General features: G+C 39.7%; 1 protein-coding gene across 1 annotated transcript in view; it reads right to left on the minus strand.

Annotated features, from left to right (window-relative positions):
• The window catches only part of LOC112219183 (chemokine-like protein TAFA-5), a 110283-nt gene that overhangs the window by 63483 nt on the left and 21456 nt on the right, over nt 1-25344 (minus strand). Inside the window, exon 2 of the mRNA XM_024380381.2 lies at nt 6722-6871. Coding sequence (XP_024236149.2) covers nt 6722-6871 — 150 coding nt within the window. The remainder of the gene's footprint in view (nt 1-6721; nt 6872-25344) is intronic.

Genomic DNA, 25344 nt, shown 5'->3' on the forward strand with positions numbered 1-25344 from the left:
GAAAGAGAATGGGGAAACAATGTGTTGACAACACTGCATAATAATGCATTGTAACCTTCTCCAATTGCATAACTAATTAACTGCAGTCAAGCATCCACATTTGATTAATCTTACAGTATATATAAATTGGTCTGAACCCACCTGAACACCTGCAAACACTTTATCATGGTGTAGATTAATTGTTGCTTTGTGCAAATACTTAGGAAGCATCCTCCATGTAAATAACTACATTTATTCAAAGAGGAAAACCTTTAGTCATCACTTCATTCATCAATTTGGTTCTTCCAGAAAGAAGGTTGCTTGCATGTCCCTTGAAGCATGCATAATAATGAAGAGGAGACACGTGTGTAGTGGCTTCCTTTCCTCTTTACCACTGCCACTGCCCTAGCCTGAAAGCTTTTTCTTTTTTTTTTGTACGCATACAGTCCACATTCAAGGTTTCCAAATGGCCAAAACATTCAATGAGATCCAGGGATATGGTGCAAAGGTTTATTCTTCTTATATCTAACAAAAAAAAGATTCTCTATTTCAAATAAAAGCATAGATTACTTGGCATGGAAAATACATAACATGACCTGTCTGTATGGTCAAAAGACTATACCGCTCCCGTGTCTAGCTAGGACTTCTCCCACCGAAGGCCCAACTTCCTACTTTTATCCTAACACACTTACAGCAGTACAATGAAGGTGCAAGAGTTGGGGGGCAAAAACGAAGTTGCACTAATAACAAATGAATATATCTCAATCAAGTGAATATAAATCTTAAAAGGTACGTACCTAATATTTAATCAAATATGTTCATATTTAATATATTTACACAAACGTAAATGGAGCTATGTATGTTGTCTTTTATACAAATATTTCCAAATCGGCACTAACAACATGTAGCTAAGTTAAACATGCATGGTTTGTACATGTAGAGTTGAAGTCAGAAGTTTACATACACCTTAGCCAAATACATTTAAACACAGTTTCACAATTCCTGACATTTAATCCAAGTAAAAATCCCCTATCTTAGAACAGTTAGGAACACCACTTTATTTTAATAATGTGAAATGTCAGAATAATATTAGAGAATTATTTATTTCAGCTTTTATTTCTTTCATCACATTCAGTGGGTCAGAAGTTTACATACACTCAATTAGTATTTGGTAGCATTGCCTTTAGATAGTTTAAGTCAAACATTTCAGGTAGCCTTCCACAAGCTTCCCACAATAAGTTGGGTGAATTTTGACCCATTCCTCCTGACAGAGCTGGTGTAACGGAGTCGGGTTGTTGCCTCCTTGCTCGCACACGCTTTTGTAGTTCTGCCCACAAATTCTCTATAGGATTGAGGTCAGAGCTTTGTGATGGCCACTCAAATAACTTGACTTTGTTGTCCTTAAGCCATTTTGCCACAACTTTGGAAGTATGCTTGGGGTCATTGTCCATTTGGAAGACCCATTTGCGACCCAGCTTTAACTTCCGGTCTGATGTCTTTAGATGTTGCTTCAATATATCCACATAATTTTACTTCATGATGCCATCTACTTTGTTAAGTGCACCAGTCCCCCTGCAGCAAAGCACCCCCACAACAGGATGATGCCACTCCCGTGCTTCCAATTTGGATGGTATTCTTCGGCTTGCAAGCCTCCCCCTTTTTCCTCCAAACATAATGATGGCCATCATGGCCAAACAGTTCTATTTCTGTTTCTCAGAAAAGTATGATCTTTGTCAGTTGCAAACCGGAGCAGTGGCTTCTTCCTTGCTGAGCGCCCTTTCAGGTTATGTCAATATAGGACTCGTTTTACTGTGGATATAGATATTTTTGTACCTGTTCCTCCAGCATCTTCACAAGGTCCTTTGCTGTGTTTCTGAGATTGATTTGCACTTTTTACATCAAAGTACGTTCATCCCCAGGAGACAAAACATGTCTCCTTCCTGACCGGTATGACGGCTGCGTGGTCCCATGGTGTTTATACTTACGTACTATTGTTTGTATAAATGAATGTGGTACCTTTTGAAATTGCTCCCAAGGATGCACCAGACTTGTGGAGGTCTACATTTTCTTTTCTGAGGTCTTGGCTGATTTCTTTTGATTTTCCCATAATGTCAAGCAAAGATGCACTGAGTTTGAAGCTAGGCCTTGAAATACATCCACAGGTACACCTCCAATTGACTCAAATGTTGTCAATTAGCCTATCAGAAGCTTCTAAAGCCATGACATAATTTTCTGGAATTTCCCAAGCTGTTTAAAGGCACAGTCAACTTAGTGTATGTAAACTTCTGACCCACTGGAAATGTTAATTTTAAGTGAAATGATATGTCTTTAAAAAATTGTTAGAAAAATTACTTGTGTCATGCACAAAGTAGATGTCCTAACCGACTTGCCAAAACTATAGTTTGTTAACAAGAAATTTGTGGAGGGGTTGAAACACTTATGTTGGAGTAATTAAAACTTGTTTATGTAAAAGTAAGACTACAACTGTACAAACATACATACATACATACATACATACATACATACATACATACATACATACATACATACATACATACATACATACATACATACATACATACATACATACATACATACATACATACATACATACATACATACATACATACATACATACATACATACATACATACATACATACATACATACATACATACATACATACATACATACATACATACATACATACATACGCTATGCTACAGTAAAAAATGACAACACAATATACAGAAAATAAGGCACTTACTTTATTGGAATGCACACATGTCCAAAGTTATTATTTGTAAGGAAAACAACAATGAAGGCAATGCGAGTGCCAGCCAGAAAATGTTCCAGGGGAAAAAAAGTTTGTGCTAGACTGCACTAATGTCTGCATATTTGATCTGGGTAAACACTGGGGAGGTAATAGGGCTGTCATTGAAGAGATACGTTTGTCCAGTTCAGTAAAGCCTCAAACACACGTCCGCAACAGTGAAATGGGCTACTTCTAAGTGAATTAATGAGGAGGCGGAACACACCTCAATTCAAACTTTTGTTAGAAACTTAAACTTGTTAGAAAATCATTTGTGACTTGGTTTGCAGGCAGCGCAGGTTAACAGTCCTGTTGCGTAACAATCACATTTTGGAACAGTGATTGCATTCTGATGTCACGTGTATTAAAATACTGATGCTGGGGCGACCATTAGAGATATTTGGAACTCACGAGTGAAAAAGTAAATCAACATCTACCTTAAGTGGAAAATAATATTACAGGGCTATATTTGCTACATTTTAATGTCAAAATCAGACTCTAGAATATCTACCAAAAAAAATGAGTTCAATAGAGATTAAGTATTACTTCGATTTTTAAATGCTATACAAATCAGAAGACATTTTTCTCTCGAGCACATGGGGGAAAAGAGAGTGGCTCGCTCATCACAGCAACAGGTCCCAGCAAAGGCACAGGTACAGGGCAGACACTTTCATTAAAGGAATCCTGAAGATAATGCACTTTTACTGTTTGACCAAATCATGATTTTAGCAACACCCCGAACTCATTCTGACATTGCTCGTTCTGATATTGTTCGTTCTGTTATTTATCTTTTGGTTGAAAATGTGTGTATTGTTATTGTATTGGTAGATACCCCTGCAGTGTTGGAGCTAAATAACGTGAGCCATTTTGCTGCACCTTTCATAAAATCTGCAAATGTGTGTACATGACCAATAAACTTAGATTTTTGATTTGAAACCGTACCCCTATTTTTGCGAGTGAGTGTGATTATTTTACATTTATATTCAAAATATTGCTTCCAAAAATGTACTGTTATACTCTTTATGTACCCTAAAAGGCAATGAACTGTACCATGTGAGATCATTATGTGTACTGTACCTCTTAAGGTACATTATGTGCATTGTCATGACTCTCCTGGGTGAGGATCAAAAGGTGCTAGATCAGCTTGGCAAATGGCTGACAGATAGCCAGACCTGTGCTGTGTGTAGAGAGAGACTTGCCGCCAAAACTTTTTCTCAAAAAAGTGAACATTGGAACATTATTTCTGACATCCGAATGTTTGGAATGGTGAGTGGGAATCTAAAGAATAATCATGAGATATTGTTTATTATTTTGTGTTTTGTGATGTCATTAAGGATGGTCTAACAAAATAACTGTAACTGTGAAATTCTATTTGTCAAGTTTACATCTAAATGTTGTGTAAAACATATGATTAAGTATGAGAGTATTTTGGTTAATATGGAAATGTGATTTTAGTTTCTCATAACTTTTTCCCAGTCGGTAACCACACCCAAGTGAGCGCAAACATTGTGTCGGCGTGATGGAGCACCCCCTTTTTACCCGAGGATAAAAGCCTTGGTAACGATATTTACATTCAGACCAGAAAACGTGAGAAGGTAGTCGACACGTTTGAAATGCTGAGTCCAGTAGATGGACAGCATGAGCTCAAAGTTACGAATGGTTGAATCTCAAAGACTCAACATGAGGTGAGAAGATAACCTCACCTATCAGACCAGAAAAGCGTGGAGCATTGGCCACACGTTGAAATAGTTATAAACTCTGAACCTCTCAACACAAGTGAAGAAGATAAAGACCAGAAAATTTGACAGTTTACAGCTGTGCATGTAAAATGATCTAGAACTTGACTATCTACCTGAGAAAGGAAGGAGAAGATCCCATCTCAGACAGTCATTGGTGCATCTGAAGAAACATCCCCTACAAGCTGGAAAAACTAGGTAGGACATTGTGACCCCTGATGGACAACCAGAACCGAACACACATCCAGCCCCTTCCTCATAGAAGGATTGGTTGGTTTCAACAGAGAGACAACGAACAAAGACAAGTAACTACATTGCATTTATTACCCAAACGGGCGGCAGTTTGTGAGCAAAGTATTATAATTACTCTGAGGGTAGTTCCTAAATGTACGATAAGTTTGACTCTTTGCCTCTCCCTCTCCATATGTGTAACACGTGGTCATATCTTGTCAGTCCACTAGGGACTTTTGTCTCATGTAAGTGTGTATGTGTATTCTGTGTTATTATTTAGTTAGAAAAAAATAATGAAATACATGTGTAGAACGGGGTTCTTGCGGATTCAAGAAGTCTGCAACGTTCAGAATGAGACTGATATGAGGTAATGATCAATAAGTGCCTGTTATCGATATATAATTTATATATCTTCGAGTTTAATTTGGGAGATGGTAACTCATTAAACAACTTCTTCTTGATTAATTTAATCGAGCAACAATTAAACACAGTTAGTTGATTCGATAAATAACAGTCATCACATCAATGATCGTCACGTCCCGACAGTATTTGAATCTTGTTCTACCCCAGGGAACAATACTGTACCCTAGCGTACCTTTATTACCAAGAGTGTATACCAACCACTGCTTTTAGTTGATTCTGTTGAATTCTCTAGTTCCTTCTGAACTCATACACTGAAGGAATACCAACCACCATTAAACACAGTTAGTTGATTGGAGCTGTCCCTTGTGTGATTAAAAGATACCTTGAGGGTCTTTCAATGAGATCGAGGTCACAGGTGAAACAATTCCATGGCAACATTTCTACAAAGGCAGAAGCAATCTACTCTCTGATTGAGCCTTTCTAAATATAATCCAACTCATTATGAGCAACATTTTTGTGATATTTTGGCCCAGATCCTTGCAGTTTGGCTGAAGCAGAGGATTTAAACTGATGGATATATGGATTATCCTGTTTGAAAATGTGACCTCTGTGGAATGAGGATAGAGGAAAGAGACATTTGTAGCATTTGGTACTTCAGCCTGAGGACTTTGAGAACTGAAGGGAAGATTAAAAATAACTGAAATCTCACTTGTTTTTCCACTGATAGAGTAAACACTGCTATGGCTCACCAATGTTTATTTCTGGAACAAACAACAAAAGAAAGTGAGTGCCCAAGCTAAGATGCAACCTGACATAAATACCAAGCCTGCAAAGATGTGCCATGCTCTAGGTAAGTAAAGGTCACCCAAGATGTATTGCCAACATCATTTTAAACGCAATGACAACCACCAGCCACCTCAGGTGTTAAACCTGTTATTAGGATGTTGTGTTATGTGCTTCACTCAGGTACATGAGTATCATAGCGACAACTGCAGCAGGAAGAGTGTCAAAGGCAAGTTGTCAACAGTAAAGCTGGAAAAACAGGTCACAGCTTTCACAAAATGCCAAAACAAAGTTGAGGGTGCCTAAAATAATCGCTCTGGTGCCAGGCAACATTATAGAAAGGATACAAATCACTGGAAAAATGCAAATGTCAGCCTTTTTTGATCCATGGGGGCTTTTTGATCCATGAGGGCTTTTGTCAATAGTCTTTGTAAGTATTGCGTAAAGGGAGAGAAGGTATTTCAACTTGATAAAACATCCAAGTGTTCCCGCTGAAGCACAAAAAGTAATATAAGCACAATGCAACCCCACAGAGAGAGGCAATTCGATGTGCATCCAGCAGCTGCTTTCCAATTCTCCCCAGATGGCACCCAGGACAAGCACAGCAGGTGATGAAATGCAATGCAACACTCCATTCGAGATGCCTAAACCACCTTAACAGAGATAACGGAGTAAACCACAACATCAGAAATGGTCTTAGATGCATAGGGGATGGTGGCCCAAGAGGCCCTTGAGGAAAGCTCTTTAAGCCCCTCAACCCCCATGCATGGGTGGTTCTCTCTGAAAGTTAAGGATGGAGGTGGATCTTGGTTCTTACCGTCTACACAAGCCGGACTGGCTCTCGTGGTGCCTGCAATCTGACCCTTTTTGCAGGCACACCTCGCCGTCTGTCGTGCTATGGTCCGCCGTGGCTGACTGCTGTCCCGGTCCAGAGTAACTATCTCACAAGTACCCGCTGCCAACTGACCTAAAGACAGGAAGAGTGAAAGGAAATGATGTAAGAGAGAGATAACAATTGGAAGTGAAGTATATTCTACATGGTGGAATTACCATTTCAAGAAAAATATTTCCAGTGTAGAAACATTTAAGTGAAAGGTTGCATTGAATGGATACAAAGCAAGAACATTAACCAACCAATCATTCACCACCAATCAACCATTCACCACCAACTAATAACAAAGGTCCTTTCCAGTTACCTTTCCCCTCACTTCCTATAGGCTAACACCATCTCTGACAATGTCACACGTGATAACATTGCTGATAGAGGATTCCCTAGATATCCATTTATACATCCCAGTCATATTTCAGACTGTTTAATTTCCCTTCTTCAGTGCATGGATGAGGTGGACCAGTTGTTTGATTAGACACCAGAGATGTTGATGTATCTAAGTCCTGGGACCTTTTGACCTATCTCCTGATTGGACATTAACCTGTGTGAGTGGACTGGCCCTGGGGCATTCTCCATAGGGATTCAGTGGGTTCTCAGAGTCAGTGATTATAATTTGCAAGCACCGTGGTGTGGTAATTTAATCTGGCCCCAAGTCACAGTGTAGAGGTTCGGGGGAGTTAATTAAGTTTACTGCAGAGACACATTCAGAGTAATAGTGGGCTGTCTAGGATAGTGATTCAAAAGTACAGAGAGAAATGTTCAAGTCTCTCACAGGTTTCCAAGTTAAAAAAGGAGCACAACAAATGTGGGCCAGTATCCACAAAGCAAGAGCTGATCTACATATACAGTGCATTCGGAAATGATTTAGACCCCTTACATTTTTCAGAATTTTGTTATGTTAAAGACCTTATTCTAAAATGGATTACATGTATTTATTCCCTAATCAATCTACACACAATACCCTGTAATAAAGCAAAAACTGTTTAGACATTTTTGCAAATGTATTACAAAAACCCAGCCGGAAATATCACATTTATATACATTTATATTCAGTACCAGTCAAAAGTTGGATCACACTTTTTATTTCAATTTTACTATTTTATACATTGTACCAACTCATCGCAAACCATCTCACTTGGGTTGAGTTTGGGTGATTATGGAGGCCAGGTCATCTGATGCAGCACTCCATCACTCCTGTGGCGGCAGCTAGCCAAGTGGTTAGAGCGTTGGACTTGTAACCGAAAGGTTGCAAGATCAAATGCCTGAACTGACAAGGTAAAAAAGGTACAAATCTGTCATTCTGCCCCTGAACAAGGCAGTTAACCCACTGTTTCTAGGCTGTCATTGAAAATAAGAATTTGTTCTTAACGGACTTACCTAGTTAAATAAAGCAAAACATTTTTTTTAAACTATCCTTCTTGGTCCAATAGCCCTTACACAGCCTGAAGGTGTGTTGGGTCATTGTCCTGTTGAAAAACAAATGATAGTCCCAATAAGTACAAACCAGATGGGATGGTGTATCGCTGTAGAATGCTGTGGTAGCCATGCTGGTTAAGTGTGCCTTGAATTCAAAATAAATTATTGACAGTGTCACCAACAAAGCACATCACACCTCCTCCTCCACGCTTCACGGTGGGAACCACACATGCGGAGATCTGTTCACCTACTCTGCATCTCACAAAGACATGGTGGTTGGAACCTAAAATCTCAAATTTGGACTCCTCAGACCAAAAGACAGATTGCCACTTGTCTAAGGTCCATTGCATTTCTTGGCCCAAGGAAGTCTCTTCTTCTTATTGGTGTCCTTTAGAAGTGGTTTCTTTGCAGCAATTTGACCATGAAGGCCTGATTCACGCAGTCTCCTCTGAACATTTCATGTTGAATTGTGTCTGTTACTCTGTCTCTGTTAAGTATTTATTTGGACTGCAATTTGAGGTTGGTAACTAATGAACGTACCCTCTGCAACAGAGGTAACTCTGGGTCTTCCTTCACTGTGGCGGTCCTCATGAGAGCCAGTTTCAACATAGCTGTCATGTTCTGACCTTAGTTCTTTTATTTAGGTCTTTGTTTTAGTATGGTCAGGGCGTGAGTTGAGTGGGTTGTCTATGTTGGTTTTTGAGTTTGGCCTGGTATGGTTCTCAGGTGTCGTTGTCTCTGATTGAGAATCATACTTAGGTAGCCTTTTTCCACCTGTGTTTCGTGGGTGTTTGTTTTCTGTTTAGTGTATGTCACCTTACAGAACTGTTTTGTTTCATTCACCGTTGTTATCTTGTTTAGTGTTCTCTGTTTAACAAATATGAACATGGACACGTACCACGCTGCATATTGGTCCGATCTTGACTACTCATCCTCAGATGACGAGGCGAACCGTTACAATAGCGCTTGATGGTTTTTTGCGACTGCACTTGAAGAATCTTTCAAAAATTCTTCATTGACTGACCTTCAGCTTAAAGTAAAGTAATGTTGGACTGTCGTTTTTCTTTGCTTATGTGAGCTGTTCTTGGTATTTTACCAAATAAGGCCATCTTCTGTATACCACCCCTACAATGTCACAACACAACTGATTGGCTCAAACGCATGAAGAAGGAAAGACATTTCACAAATTAACCTTTATCAAGGTACACCTGTTAATTGAAATGCATTCCAGGTGACTAACTCAGGAAGCTGGTTGATAGAATGCCAAGAGTGCGCAAAGCTGTGGCTACTATGAATAATCTCAATGATAAAATACATTTTTGGTTACTACATGATTCCATATGTGTTATTTCATAGTTTATGTATTCACCAATTTTTTTACAGTGTATAAAATAGAGAAAAACCCTGGAATGAGTAGGTGTGTGTATGCATTTTTGACTGGTACTGTAAGTATTCAGACCCTTTACTCAGTACTTTGTTGAAGCACCTTTGGCAGCGATTCCAGCCTTGAGTTCTCTTTGGGTATGACGCTACAAGCTTGACACACCTGTATTTGGGGTGTTTCTCCCATTCTTCTCTGCAGATCCTCTCAAACTCTATCAAGTTGAATGGGGAGAGTCGCTGCACAGTTATTTTCAGGTCTCTCCAGAGATGTTCGACCGGATTCAAGTCCGGGCTCTGGCTGGGGCGCTCAAGGACATTCAGAGACTTGTCCCAAAGTCACTTCTGCATTATCTTGGCTGGGTCGCTGTCCCATTGTAAAGGTGAGCCTTCACCACAGTCCAAGGTACTGAGCGATCTGGAGAAGGTTTTCATCAAGGATCTCTAGTGCTTTTCTCCATTCATCTTTGCCTCAATCCTGACTAGTCTCCCAGTCCCTGACACTGAAAAAACATCTCCACAGTATGATGCTGCCGCCACCACCATGCTTCACCGTAAGGATGGTGCCAGGTTTCCTCCAGACATGACGCTTGACATTCAGGCCAAAGAGTTCAATCTTGGTTTCATCAGACCAGAGAATCTTGTTTCTCGTGGTCTGAGACTCTTTAAGGTGCCTTTTGGCAAACTCCAAGCGTGCTATCATGTGCCTTTTACTGAGGAGTGGCTTCCATCTGGCCACTCTATGATAAAGTATTGATTGGTGGAGTGCTGCAGAGATGACTGTCCTTCTGGAAGTTTCTCCCATCTCTGTCTGAGTGACCATAGCTTCTTGGTCACCTCCCCGACCAATGACCTTCTCTCCTCAATTGCTCAGTTTGGCCTGGCAGCAAGCTCTAGGAAATGTCTTGGTGGTTCCAAGCTTCTTCCATTTAAGAATGATGGGATGGAGGCCACTGTGTTTGTTCGGAACCTTCAATTCTGCAAACATTTCTTGGCACCCTTCCCCAGAGCTGTGCTTTGACACAATCCTTTCTCGGCGCTCTAAGGACAATTCCTTCGACCTCATGCTTGGTTTTGGCTCTGACATGCACTGTCAAATGTGGGACCTTATAGAGACAGGTGTTTGCCTTTCCAAATGATGATGTCCAATCAATTGAATTTACCACAGGTGGACTCCAATCAAGTTGTAGAAATAGTTCAAGTATGATCAATGGAAACAGGATGCACCTGAGCTAAAATTCAAGTGTCATAGCAAAGGGTCTGAATAGTTATGAAAATAAGATATTTGTTTTCTATTTTTAATACATTTGCAAAAAAAATCTAAAAACCAGTTTTCACTTTGTCATTACAGGTTATTGTGTAAATTGCTGAGGAAATGTTTGATTTATTCCATTTTAGAATGAGTCTAATGTAACAAAATGTGGAAAAAGTCAAGGTCTGAATACTTTCCAAATGCACTGTAAATACATTGGAATTTGCCTTCCATACAACGCAGTTCCAAGACATTGTATTTGACTTGTTCTACACCTGTTAGTACACTGTAAAATAAATCAATGCCTAACTCATTAAAGAAATTGACTAGTGCTACTCAAACATTTACAAAGGTCACTAGAACTCAAATAAAAAAAAGTGGTACTGTGTCAATTAGATTTCTTATTACTTAATGTTTTTGAGTACTGTTAACAACTTTTAGGTTATTGAGGAGGTTATCTGCTAATCTAAACGATAGAGTTTTTACAAGTTATGATTATTTAATATTTTAAAGTCAATGTAACATTTATTAATAAGTTGTTCTTACTTGATTCTATTACGTTTTATGTCTTTACTTAAAATCATAAGGTAGTAGTCATAAACACCTGATTTTGTTGTGCTCATAGAGGTATTATTATGAATAGGTAATAGTGTCACGTGGTACACAATGTTGTATGTACGTTTTGAAGAAATAAAAGTACATTTCTAAAAGACTATTAAGCCGTTTATTGCGTGATGAGGTGCTCATTGGGAACAGATATATAAAAACGTTTGGACAAACCGACGATCAATAATGAGACAAGCCACTCCTCACCAGCAGCAAGGTCTTGTGCACCGTTCTTAATGATAGAGGGTCACGCATCACTCTAAAACGCTTACAGCTTACCACCAGCAGCAAGGTCTTGTGCACCGTTCTTAATGATAGAGGGTCACGCATCACTCTAAAACGCTTACAGCTTACCACCAGTTATTGTTAGAGGAATGAGAAACATACGTAACAATGCCTGCTAAGGTGTATCACCAAATAAATAAAACAATGCTAAACATTGATACACCACCACTGCAAATTACTAATCAGAACTACTTACTACTTGAAATTGTTAACAGAACAATTCCCTTTTTACAGTGTACTGTATGTGCCATATTCATTAGATCCGTTACTTTGTAGTTCAATTACATTTAGATCCAAGTACCTGAATATGTAGATGCACTGGTATTTAGATCAATACTCAATACAGTAGCCATCAGTGTTGGGGAAGCTACTCTGAAAATATAAATTTACCAAGCTACCAATTACTTCATAATGAAAGAAGTTAAGTTACACTAAAGCTACCCTTAAGAAAAATATATACTGAACAAAAATATACATGCAATTTGGAAAGTATTGGTCCCATGTTTCAAAAAAGATCCCAGAAATGTTCCATACACACAAAAAGCTGTTTACATCCCTGTTAGTGAGAATTTCTCATTTGCCAAGATAATCCACATGACAGGTGTGGCATATCAAGCAGCTGATTAAACAACATGATCATTACACAGGTGCACCTTGTGCTGGGGACAATAAAGGGCCACACTACAAAGTGCAGTTTTAACACACAACGCCACAGACGTCTCACATTTCGAGGGTGCATGCAATTGGCATGCTGACTGCTGTGTTTACGGATGAAATATGGATTATAATTAATTGCCAAGTGAAAACATGTTTAGACATTTTGCAAATGTATTGAAAATGAAAAACAGATATCATTCGCATAAATATTCACACCCATGTCAGAATCCCCTTTAGCAGAGATTACAGCTGTGGGTCTTTCTGAGTAAGTCTCTTAGAGCTCTGATCATTGCTAGACATCCATTTTCAAGTCTTGCCATAGATTTTCAAGCCAATTTAAGTCAAAACTGTAACTAGGCCACTCAGGAACATTCAATGTCATCCTGGTAAGCAACTCCAGTGTATATTTGGCCTTGTGTTTTCGGTTATTGTTCTGCTGAAAGTTGAATTTGTCTCCCAGTGTCTGTTGGAAAACAGACTGAACCAGGTTTTCCTCTGGAATTTTGCCCGTGCTTCAAATCTAATCAAAGTTCATGTCACGTGTGCCGAATACAGCAGGTGTAGACTTACAGGCTCTAACCAATGGTGCGAAAAAAAGGTACCTGTGTGTGTAGGTAAGTAAAGAAATTACACAACAGTAAAAAGACATTTGGAAAAAAAGAGTAGCAAGGCTATATACAGACACATGTTAGTCAGGCTTATTGAGGTAGTATGTACATGTAGGTATTGTTAAAGTTACTATGCATATATGATGAACAGAGAGTAGCAGAAGCGTAAAAAGAGGGGTTGGTGGGTGGTGGGACACAATGCAGATAGCCCGGTTAGACAATGTGCGGGAGCACTGGTTGGTCGGGCCAATTTAGGTAGTGTGTACATGAATGTGTAGTTAAAGTGACTATGCATATAAGATAAACAGAGAGTAGCAGCAGCGTAAAAGAGGGGTTGGGGGCACACCATGCAAATAGTCCGGGTAACCTTTTGGTTACCTGTTCAGGAGTCTTATGGCTTGGGGGTAAAAACTGTTGAGAATCCTTTTTGTCCTAGACTTGGCACTCCGGTAACGCTTGCCATAAGGTAGTAGAGAGAACAGTCTATGACTGGGGTGGCTGGGGTCTTTGACAATTTTTAGGGCCTTCCTCTGACACCGCCTGGTGTAGAGGTCCTGGATGGCGTAGATGTCCTGAAGTGCCTTGCGGTCGGAGGCCGGGCAGTGATGCAACCGGTCAGGATGCTCTAGATGTTGCAGCTGTAGAACCTTTTGAGGATTTCAGGACCCATGCCAAATCTTTTTAGTTTCCTGATGGGGAATAGGCTTTGTCGTGCCCTATTCACGACAGTCTTTGTGTGTTTGGACCAATCTAGTTTGTAGTTGATGTGGACACCAAGGAATTTGAAGCTCTCAACCTTAGCTCTATTCTGTTTCTTTTTATCCTAAAAAACTCCCTAGTCTTCGCCAATGACAAGCATAGCCATCACATGATGCAGCCACCACATTGTTTGAAAATTTGAAGAGTGGTACTCAGTAATGTGTTGTGTTCGATTTGCCCCAAACACAACATTTTGTATCCAGGACATGAAATTTACTTCTTTGCAACATTTTAGCAGTTTTACTTCAGTGCCTTATTGCAAACAGCATGCAGGTTTTGGAATATTTTTTTATTCTGTACAGGCTTCCTTTTCACTCTGTCATTTATGTTACTATAATGTTGTTAATCCATCCTCTGTTTTCTCCTGTCATAGCCATTAAACTCTAACTGTTTTAAAGTCACCATTGGCCTCATGGTAAAATCCCTGTGCGGTTTCCTTCCTCTCCGGCCACTGAGTTAGGAAGGACACCTGTATCTTTGTAGTGACAGAGTTTATTGATACACCATCCAAAGTGTAATTAATAACCTTACCATGCTGAAAAAGATATTCACTGAATGCTTTTTTATCTACCAATAGGTGCCCTTCTTTGCGTGGCATTAGAAAACCTCCATGGTCTTGGTGGTTGAATCTGTGCTTGAAATTCACTGTTCAACTGAGGGACCTTTCATGTAATTGAATGTGTGTGGTACAGAGATGTGGTAGTCCTTCAAAAATCATGTTAAATACTATTATTGCACACAGAGTGAAATGCTGCAATTTATTATTTGACTTATTAAGCACATTTTTGCTCCTGAATTTATGTAGGCTTGCCATATCAGAGGGATTGAATACTTGTTGACAGAAGACATTTTAGCTTTTCATTTTTTATTAATTTGTAAAAAAACAACAAACAGAATACCACTTTGACATTATGTGGAATGTTGTGTGTAGGTCTGTGACAAAAAGTCTAAATGTAATCCATTTTAAATTCAGACTGTAAGTCAAAGGGTGTGAATACGTCACTGTACGTACACTGTAAGTTCATTACTCCCCAACCCTGGTAGCTATAACACTGTCACTGTCATCTACACTGTCCATGAACAACCAATGGCCTCTTGAGCTATTCCATAGCCCTGGTGCACTCTATAGGAAACAGTGACGGTTACAATCCATTGTCACACTACCACATACTGTTAGAAATGCCCCGGGGCATGTGATCCATGAGGCTGAGGAACAATCACCTGTGCTACACATGTACTTCGTCCGCCACCTTAAAAGGTAGATGGAGTCTCATCACTCATGACAAGCGAGCCATGAGAATTGGCCATGCCATTTATGTTGCTATAGGGAGAGAAAGCGAAGGTCCAAGTTTTCCATAAATATACATTATGCTGCCATAAAATAGACCCGTCACATAAATGATGGCTAGATTGAAATATACTCTGTGTACAAAACATTACAACACCTTCCTAATATTGACTTTCACTCCCCTTTTTCACTCAGAACAGCCTCAATTTGTCAGGTCATGTTGACTCCAATGCTTCCCCCAGTTGTGTCAAATTGGTTTGATGTTGAGTGGTGGACCATTCTTGATACACACGGCAAACTGTTGAGCGTGAAAAACCCAGCATTGTTGCAGTTCTTGACACACTCAAACCGGTGCACCTGGCACCTACTACCATACCCCGTTCAAAAGGCATTTAAATACTTTGACTTGCCCATTCACCCTCTGAATGACACAATCCATGTCTCAATTGTCTCAAGGCTTAAAAATCCTTCTTTAACCTGTCTCTTTCCCTTCATCTACACTGAAGTGGATTAAACAAGTGACATCAATAATGGATCATAGACTGACCAGGTGAAAGCTATGTCATGTAAAGAGCAGGTGTTCCTAATGTTTTGTACACTTAGTGTATGCAGAGATGGACTTTGTTGGGGAAATTAAAATTTCATTCAAAATCATAAAGATGGATATGGATTTGTAGTCTAATGTATAACTACATAATCAATATGATTATTGACATTTTACTCGGGCGCTTTGTGGGTATGTCTACATTCCCTGCCTTGTTTTGATTTCATTCTCATTTGGATTGATTGGTAGATTGCAAATAAAAACTCCCATTCTTGTCCATGAAAATTGTTTTAAGCTGCATACTGTTTCTCCTTCTCAAGGCTTCCAAAAAAACAGCCTTCAGCAATGAAAGCCGATTATTTTATTTAGTATCACAGCATGCCTATCTACAACAAGGGGTTGATTTGTCCTTTTGCTGTTCAAATTGAGAATAAGAAAACATTGGTTAGCAATCTCTTATTAGGTCTTTGACATGTTCTGAGGTACAGTTGAGTAAAATACTGCTCCCATTTTAACTCTACTAACTCAAAAACCACAAAAGGCCATTATCTTATCCAATTTCATATGGATATTAAACCTTCGGGAGTAACTGTATTCAATATTTCTCAAAAATCCCTGTCGCATCATGAGCAGTTTAGATCTAATGTAATGGCTTACATTTATGTAAGTAAATGACCATTATGACCATGCTTCACATGCTTACTTTCCAGAGCTGGAACATTCTCAAAAGTTGCAATTGAAAATAAGAGGCCGCACACTGGGGAAAAGGTATGTCATTTTTATTATTCCATGCATTGATCCAATAGGCTCTTTTTCAGGTGCGCAATTTCTGCTTTCCATTGTTGCTGTCTATTTCTGTCCTATGCCTGCTGAGCACCTCAACAAACATTGTTAAACACAAATGTTTTTTTTAATGTGTAATAACCATATTGCAAGAGCTCTGTATCGCCAGGCCAGACTATACTGGATTATGGATTTTTCTTAGTTTAGTTTCTGTAGTAGTAGTTTAGTGGTAGTTTCTGCATATCTGAATTGGTGAAATTACTGCATTATGTGTAATTCTTAACGTCCACTAAATGGCAACGTGAGTGCCTATTACCATCTAGTGGGCTCCCGACGAGCAAAGGTATTGTGGCTGGGGTCGAGGATAGGTTTGAACTGTGAGCTAACGCTCAGAGGATAGTGGGTTCAGTGCTAGGCATAGTTTTTTTTTCAAGCCTTAACCCTTACCTTAAACAGGTTAACCCTGATGCCTAAATTTAACCAAAATCTCTGAATGATTTCCAAAATGTAACTGTCGAAGTAAGCTTCGTTTTCACTTTTGCACTTTTGCGCAGTTTGACTAACAGCTAACCTACGGCAAAATATTCAGAAATTAAAATGGCTACACAGTCCATAATCTACAGATGTTACCACACATGTCATAATTAAAATGGCCAGCGATGTCATATCTCTGTTGCTGCAGTTACAGAGGTCGAATGCGTTTTCTTTGGAGATTGAAATATTGCATGCTATATGCAACAAACTCCCCTGAGCCTTGTGTCTTGTGATTGCTTCCCACACACACCAAGCCTCGCCCCCTTATGGGTTATTCAACAGTTACGGAAGTACCCTGAGCCTCAGATTTTTCACTTTAAAATGTATGCCAAACAAAAACAAAGTTTAACAAATCATACAACTCTATGTACAATGACTACATTAAACAATTTACACAGTTAATTTTAAAAAACACATTTACTGTAAAAATTGTGCAGATAGAGTTCTTCCTGTAAATGTGTTTTTGTAAACTGTTCTATGGAAATTGTTAAAAGTAGTCCTTGTAAATATGTTTTGTTAAACATTTTAAATCACTGCTTTTGGTTTGGAAAACATTTTAAAATTAAAAAAAATCGCACTATCTGCATAATTCCGTTAGTGTAGAATTGCCCATATCTCATAGCCAGTCCGAAGTTCAATGTTAAATCATTTTTTGTCAGAGGCTGCATTCATGTTACTACCCTGCATCAATCTGCAGGTAGCTAACCAGCCAGGTTCTATTGTGATAACTAGTCAAGCAAATGTGTCTGAGATACAAAGAATAAGATCATACATATAACATACATATAACATTAGTTAGCAACCCAGTCAGCTAATGTTAACTAGATACCCAGACAGTACACTTGAAATTAAACCTCTTTCTGTCAAACGTGTAATATCTGAAAATGTAGCTAGCTAGACTATTTTACCAGTATACATCATGGTTGGATGTGTCTCCTGTCTGATGCCATGCATGGTTGCCCTTAGTTTGACAATGTAATCCAGACTGTTGTTTTCTGCATCTCCTTAGCTATCATACTCGAATTCCACTGATTTCAAAACTCGGTACTCTAGAAAGTGGAGAACATACACATAACGTTAGCTAGGGAGCCAGCCAGCTAACGTTAGCTAGGGAGCCAGCCAGCTAACGTTAGCTAGGGAGCCAGCCAGCTAACGTTAGCTAGGGAGCCAGCCAGCTAACGTTAGCTAGGGAGCCAGCCAGCTAACGTTAGCTAGGGAGCCAGCCAGCTAACGTTAGCTAGGGAGCCAGCCAGCTAACGTTAGCTAGGGAGCCAGCCAGCTAACGTTAGCTAGCTAACAGTACACTTTAACTTGACATTAGGTTTACGCAGTTTTACGACACAATATATTTTTTTTAAAGCAGCATTTGACACAATTTCCTAGGCATACTGACCAGCTCCAATAGACAGACGCGTGATATATGGTAGACCAATCCAAACTCATCTCTCGGCATGTCCAGCCCACTCATAATCTCAGCCATTCAGGGCTAGCGGGAAGGTTGCTGCTTTTTTCTGTGGCTAAACTAACTAGGCTCGTAATTAAACACTTTTATTTATATTTACAGATGGCATACAAGTTTGATATTAAGGCACATGAAAGTTCACATGTTCGAGAAGAACACATTTTGATAAAAAACATTTTTTACGTTCAAACAGCTCTCTTGTGAAGTCGTGACTTGCGACATACACCTAGTTTCCTGAATCAAGTCACATTTCTGAATGCTCATGTATGTAAATCTTGGTATGTTACCTTTGTTCAGAAGTTCTGTAGGTGAGTGTGCAGCTCAGCAATAAAACCCAAGCTGTCCACTAAAAAAAAAATGCTGGCTTAATAATAACCCGATTTGGATAATTTGGTAACCCAGCGCTGGGTAAATATTGAACAGAACACATGCTGGGTTATTTTGACTCAGCCATTTGGGTTGTGTGAATAACTCAACATGTTGGGTTGTTGGGATTACCCAAACATCGCTTAATTTAACCATGAATTGGGTATTTTCTACTCTCATGCTGGGTTGACCTAGCAGCGGGGTCTTTTTTAACGTAATCCTTAGGTTATTTCCAGGAGGAATGGTTCATTAAAAAGTTGGGGCTTTCAGATCCATTTATATTGGCCACCTGTGAGAGTAAATGTCATTCCTGTTCATCATATTAAATTACATAATGCAAATTCACATTCTTCAGCAATATTAGGATGATCTTTACAAATTACACATAAAAGGTAAGCACCTTGGTACATCCAACAATGGAATTTATACCAGATATTGTGAAAATGTCATTGTTCAACATGCCACTATACAACAGACCACATGAACAGGAATGACGTTTACTCTCATGGTTAGCAAAAAATACTATGAAAGCCACACCCCTACTAAACTACACCTCCAGTCTTCTGATCTGACCCACTGGGTTATATTTTAATAACCCAGAACCAACACAGTTAAAACACTTATAAATGTCTTTTTTCCAGAATCGAGAACGACGAGAGTATCGCCAATACCAGATTAGTTGAAGAATCTATGGAGGCTTTTTGTGCAGGCAAACCTGTAATGCCCAGTAATGGATATAACAATCTGTAGCGAATAATGTGGTATTTTTATTTGTCACTATGAATGAAATGAGTGAGTCATGCCTTGATGAGTGTATTACAATATAATACTTGTGTAATTTCAACAGTAAAACACTGTAAATGTGTTTTACAGTATTAATACAGTAGATTGAACTATGTTATGGGTAAAATACTGTTATAAACAGTAAAAATTACTAACATACTGTAGTTCTTTACAGTAATAACTTATGCCTACTGTAGGTTGGCACTTTAAATGATCAATTTAAAGCACCAACCTCATGCTGTCGGGTGAGACATGAAGCTCAGACAATTTTAGCAAATATTCTGTTGAAGCGGTGTTGAAGTGGAAGAATATTTTCAGCAGCTGCTGGGAATGTACCTTGACTTATTTATATGTACCTTTATTGCTAGCCAATGTTGAATTACTGCATCTTTTAATAGCTCAACTAGTTAGTTAGCTCAAGTTGACACAAGCCATTTTGGTCTGCACTAAATTGCTTCTAATATCTTGCTGTGTGAACAAGAAAATAATTACTCAGATAATAATTGTTGTGATGATAGGCTTGCTGTAACACAGCCTCTGAGAGCCAAAGAGAGTGCAGATTCATGACCGTTATGTTTCACCATTCCATTTCGGCAGAGAAAATGTCTTGTTTCCAGAATTTCAAAAGATATTACACATATTGTCGGTGCTATGTCCTAACCGACTTGCCCAAACTATAGTTTGTTAACAAGAAATTTGTGGAATGGATGAAAAAAAAGTTAATGACTCCAACCTAAGTGTATGTAAACCCCTGACATCAACTGTATATAAATATATATATATATATATATATATATACCCCCAAAATACATGGAGGATTGGAAACGATGCAGACAATTACATTGATGGAAGGGATAATCTATTCCCAATATTAAAACTGATCCACCCCCTGAAAAACAAATAATAAAAAAAATAATTGCCAACAAAAATAAAATGTTCAGAATCAATAAATATACACAATATGTTAAAAACCAGCTCCTCCCTTGCCAGGGGCGGCAGGGTAGCCTAGTGTTTAGAGCGTTGGACTAGTAACCGGAAGGTTGCAAGTTCAAATCCCCAAGCTGACAAGGTACATATGTCATTCTGCCCCTGGACAGGCAGTTAACCCACTGTTCCTAGGCCGTCATTGAAAATAAGAATTTGTTCTTAACTGACTTGCCTGGTGAAATAAAAAATAAAAAAAGGGACTGATCTCAAAAACTAAAGCAGATGTGATGCTTCAGCCCACCACCTAGTTGGGTATTTTTTACTTTCATGCTGGGTTGACCTAGCAGCTAGGACTTTAACATAATCCTTAGGTTATTTTCAGGAGTGGCGTATTAGCGGTGTGGCTTTCAGATAGACTTTTAGGAAACACGTCTGTAAGCCTCATTTAAGCTATAATCATGTCAATGTTCAACCTTCACATGTAATAACTATACAACAGAACAGATGAACAAGAAGGATATTTACTCTCACGGGTGGCTAAAAATAACTATCTAAATGCCACGCCCCTACTAAACTACACCTCCAGTCATCTGATCTGACCCGCTGGGTCATATCACAATACTATAGCTCCAATAACCCAGCATCAACAACCCTACCTTGCTCTTAAAAAAAAACAGTCCAACTAAGTAACCCAGCAGTTCGGTCAACCAAACAACCCAGCATACCTTTCCATTTTAAGAAACAGCTATACAACTACAAACACCATTAAAGAGGGGACAAGAAGAACAATGACTGAACTCCATGAGAAATGTTGTTCGCTTTTTCCACCACCTTATTTGGATCCTGGGGAACCATGGTCTCTCTACAGAGAAACACTGCCAATTGTTTGTTGTCCTTTGCTGCATATAGGCCATAGCTGTTGGGGCCTGGTAGATATTGGAGTGGGGAGAGTCCATGGGGCCATTCATGGGAGTTCATCAGCATGCGAGAGGGCACCTGCGGTCACTGCAGTGACTGAATGCAGACTTCCCCATGCCTTTAATCTCTCATCTCGCCTTCATCCATTCATTCAGACTCAGCCATGGTGCTTTGGCTCAGCTGTATGGTAAATATACTCAAACACATCCTCCCTCTTTCCTCCTCTCTCTCTGCCCCTCTTTTACTCCCCATCTCTAACTCTTTTCCACACATTGTCTTAGTACTTTCTCCCGTGTGACTTTCCCTGTCTTCCCTTTTCTCTCACTGTTCAATCCCTTCTCTCCATATAACTCTGGATAGAAAAATCACAGTGCAAAGCAATAAGAGACCAAAGCACAACACTCCATAAGCATTTCATGTGAAGAGCATGTATTAAGAACATTTGGTGAGCTCTGACCTTGTATAGGCTCCTAAAATAAAGCGTCCCTCTACATAACGTTGGGAAAGATCTGAAGTGCTTGCCAAGGACAGGCTTTAAACTTCAGGGTTTAACTTGCTTGAGGGGTCTTATTTGAAACATGTAAGATGCTCAAAATGTATTATTTATCTTGTGGCACTGGAAAGAGCTGAAAAGAGCTGCTTACCTAATCAAACCCCTTAAGATGTCCCTATTGTACAGTTTATGTACTTAAGAATGACGAAGGAAACACAACAAGTATTTCATATTAAAAATGGCAAACACTCAGTTGTACACTCTTCCACAGAAAGAAAAGCTGTTGTGTTCTTTTGTAGAAATAGATGTCAAGGACCATGTTGTTTGGAAGGGAAAATAAGCCCAACCATGTAGCTTATCAAACAGACACTAATCCACCCAAATGGCTTGGAGTGATAAAGCTGAGCCCTGCTAAGTACCCCAAAGTCCTGATGGACGATAACGGCAACTTCGACAAGACAAACATGTCTTGGGTGTGTGTACGTACCGAGTGACAGTGAAACTGCTTGCTACCCTCATCCACCACACTCCACTTCAGTTAGCCCATCGTTCACATGGATGTCAAACTGACAGAACTGTGTCGTCCAAAAGAGGCTTTTGCCCCTGACAATGTCATGTATTTCAAAAGACGTGACAGTATGAAAAGCCATCTTACTGTTAAAGGACTAATGCTACCCACTCAAACATTATATTTATTTATCAAATCACATTTTGTTCATCACATCCACAGTATACAGCAGGTATAAAAGGTGCAGCAGAATACTTGCGTTAGCTCCTGTAACAATACATTAGTCAGTATCAAATTCTATCAGCATATCGATCGTGCTACCAGGGCTGGCAAAACCCTAGACCACTGTTATTCTAACTTCCGCGGCGCATATAAGGCCCTCCCCTGCCCTCCCTTCAGAAAAGCTGACCACGACTCCATTTTGTTGCTCCCAGCCCATAGACAGAAACTAAAACAGGAAGCTCCCGCGCTCAGGTCTGTTCAACCCTGGTCCGACCAATCGGAATCCACGCTTCAAGATTGCTTCAATCACGTGGAGTGGGATATGTTCCGCATTGCGGCGAACAACATTGACGAATACGCTGAGTCGGTGTGCGAGTTTAACAACAAGTGCATAGGTGATGTTGTACCCACAGCTTCTATTAAAACATTCCCCAACCAGAAACCATGGATTGATGGCAGCATTCGCGCAAAGCTGAACGCGCGAACCACTGCTTTTAACCTCTTGAGCTTATGGCTCAATACTGCCCCCGTTGGAGGAAGTGCGTGCCCATAGTAAACTGAAAATATTTTTTTCCAAAATTGCTAATATATGCATATAATAATAATTATTGAATAGAAAACACTCTAAAGTTTCTAAAACCGTTTAAATTATGTCTGTATGTAAAGCAGAACTCTCAGGGCAGCCTTTCTCCCAAACTCTCTCTTGTCAAGAGAAAAGTTGGGTCAACTTTGACGTCATCGCCCCCACCCTTCCCAGGCAGCTACCGATCTGGGAACAGTATGTATTTGTTCAGCGCGATGTCTGCTTTCAATTGGCACGTTCATTGTTTGAATTTCGCGCTCCCTCATCCTTTGGCGGGCGAAAATGCCCGGTTCACTCTCACATACATGCACTCTATTGCGCGCGGCCGATTTGGGGAACGTTCTTTTCCAATAGACACCAGTTGAAGCCGGTTCGTTTGTTTGCGATTATCATTGTTTTACATGATAAAAACATCATTTTGCTCGATTCTGCACTTAGTTTGACCAGTTTAGTCGACATATAATATGTAATTTTGAAGTTTGATTGCGCAAGAGTGCGGGACCAGAAGGAGCAGAAGTTATTTTGGGTGCATTTCAGCTGAAGCTGTTAGCATATGCTAATACAAAGACGCACAACTTGAAACCAAACGATGTATTGGGTAAGTATGACTCCTTCTACGTCTTCTGATCGAAGAACATCAAAGGTAAGGGAATATTTATGTGGTTATTTTGGGTTTCTGTGGACTCCAAACGTAGAGGAGACACTGCTAATATCTGAGCGCCGACTCATAGCATAGACTAGTGAACGAATTCTGTAACGTTAAAAATAAATGTAACACAGCGGTTGTATTAAGAAGAAGTGTATCTTTGTAACTATATGTAGAACATGTATATTTAGTCATGTTTATTGCTTGTTATCTGACGTTATCTGTCCGAGCTATCATAATTTCTCCGGACATTTTGAGTAGCATTTTTGAAATGTCGTCATTGTAAACAGAGATTTATGGATATTAATGGCATATTATTGAAAAAAAAAAAATGTACTGTGTAACATGTAATATTACTGTCATCTGATGAAGATTTTCAAAAGGTTAGTGAATTATTTATTTTTTAATCCTACTTTTAAATTTTATATTTTCTGGGACAAAATGGCCGCCGTTTGCCTTTTGTTTCGGTGGTGGTCTAATATAAATGTGTGCTATGTTTTCGCCGTAAAACATTTTAGAAATCTGACTTGCTGGGTAGATGAACAAGGTGTTTATCTTTCATTTGAGCTATTGGACTTGTGTAGGTGTGGAGGTTAAATATGTCTAAGAATATTTTTTCACATTTTGTGTTATGCTAATGAGCTTGAGCCGTAGTCACGATCCCGGATCCGGGATGGGTAGCATCAAGAGGTTAATCAGGGCAAGGTCACCGGAAACATGACCGAATACAAACAGTCTAGCTATTCCCTCTGCAAGTCAATCAAACAAGCTAAGCATCAGTACAGAGACAAAGTGGAGTCGCAATTCAACGGCTCAGACACGAGAGGTATGTGGCAGGGTCTACAGTCAATCACGGACGACAAAAGAAAAACCAGCCCCGTCGCGGACCACCATGTCTTGCTCCCAGACAAACTAAACAACTTCTTACTCGCTTTGAGGACAATACAGTGCCACTGACACGGCCCGCTACCAAAACCTGCTGTAGCCAACGTGAGTAAAACATTTAAAACGTGTTAACCCTCGCAAGGCTGCAGGCCCAGACGGCATCCCCGGCCGCGTCCTCAGAGCATGCGCAGACCAGCTGGCCGGTGTGTTTACGGACATATTCAATCAATCCCTATACCAGTCTGCTGTTCCCACATGCTTCAAGAGGGCCACCATTGTTCCTGTTCCCAGGAAAGCTAAGATAACTGAGCTAAATGACTACCTCCCTGTAGCACTCACTTCCGTCATCATGAAGTGCTTTGAGAGACTAGTCAAGGACCATATCACCTCCACCCTACCTGACACCCTAGACCCACTCCAATTTGCTTACCGCCCCAATAGGTCCACAGACGACGCAATCGCCATCACACTGCCCTAACCCATCTGGACAAGAGGAATACCTATGTAAGAATGCTATTCATGGATTACAGCTCAGCATTTAACACCATAGTACCCTCCACATTCATCATTAAGCTCGGGTAGGTAACAACATCTCCACCCCGCTGATCCTCAACACTGGGTCCCCACAAGGGTGTGTTCTCAGCCC

Source organism: Oncorhynchus tshawytscha, linkage group LG19 (assembly GCF_018296145.1).
Source record: "Oncorhynchus tshawytscha isolate Ot180627B linkage group LG19, Otsh_v2.0, whole genome shotgun sequence".
Classification (NCBI taxonomy): domain Eukaryota; kingdom Metazoa; phylum Chordata; class Actinopteri; order Salmoniformes; family Salmonidae; genus Oncorhynchus; species Oncorhynchus tshawytscha.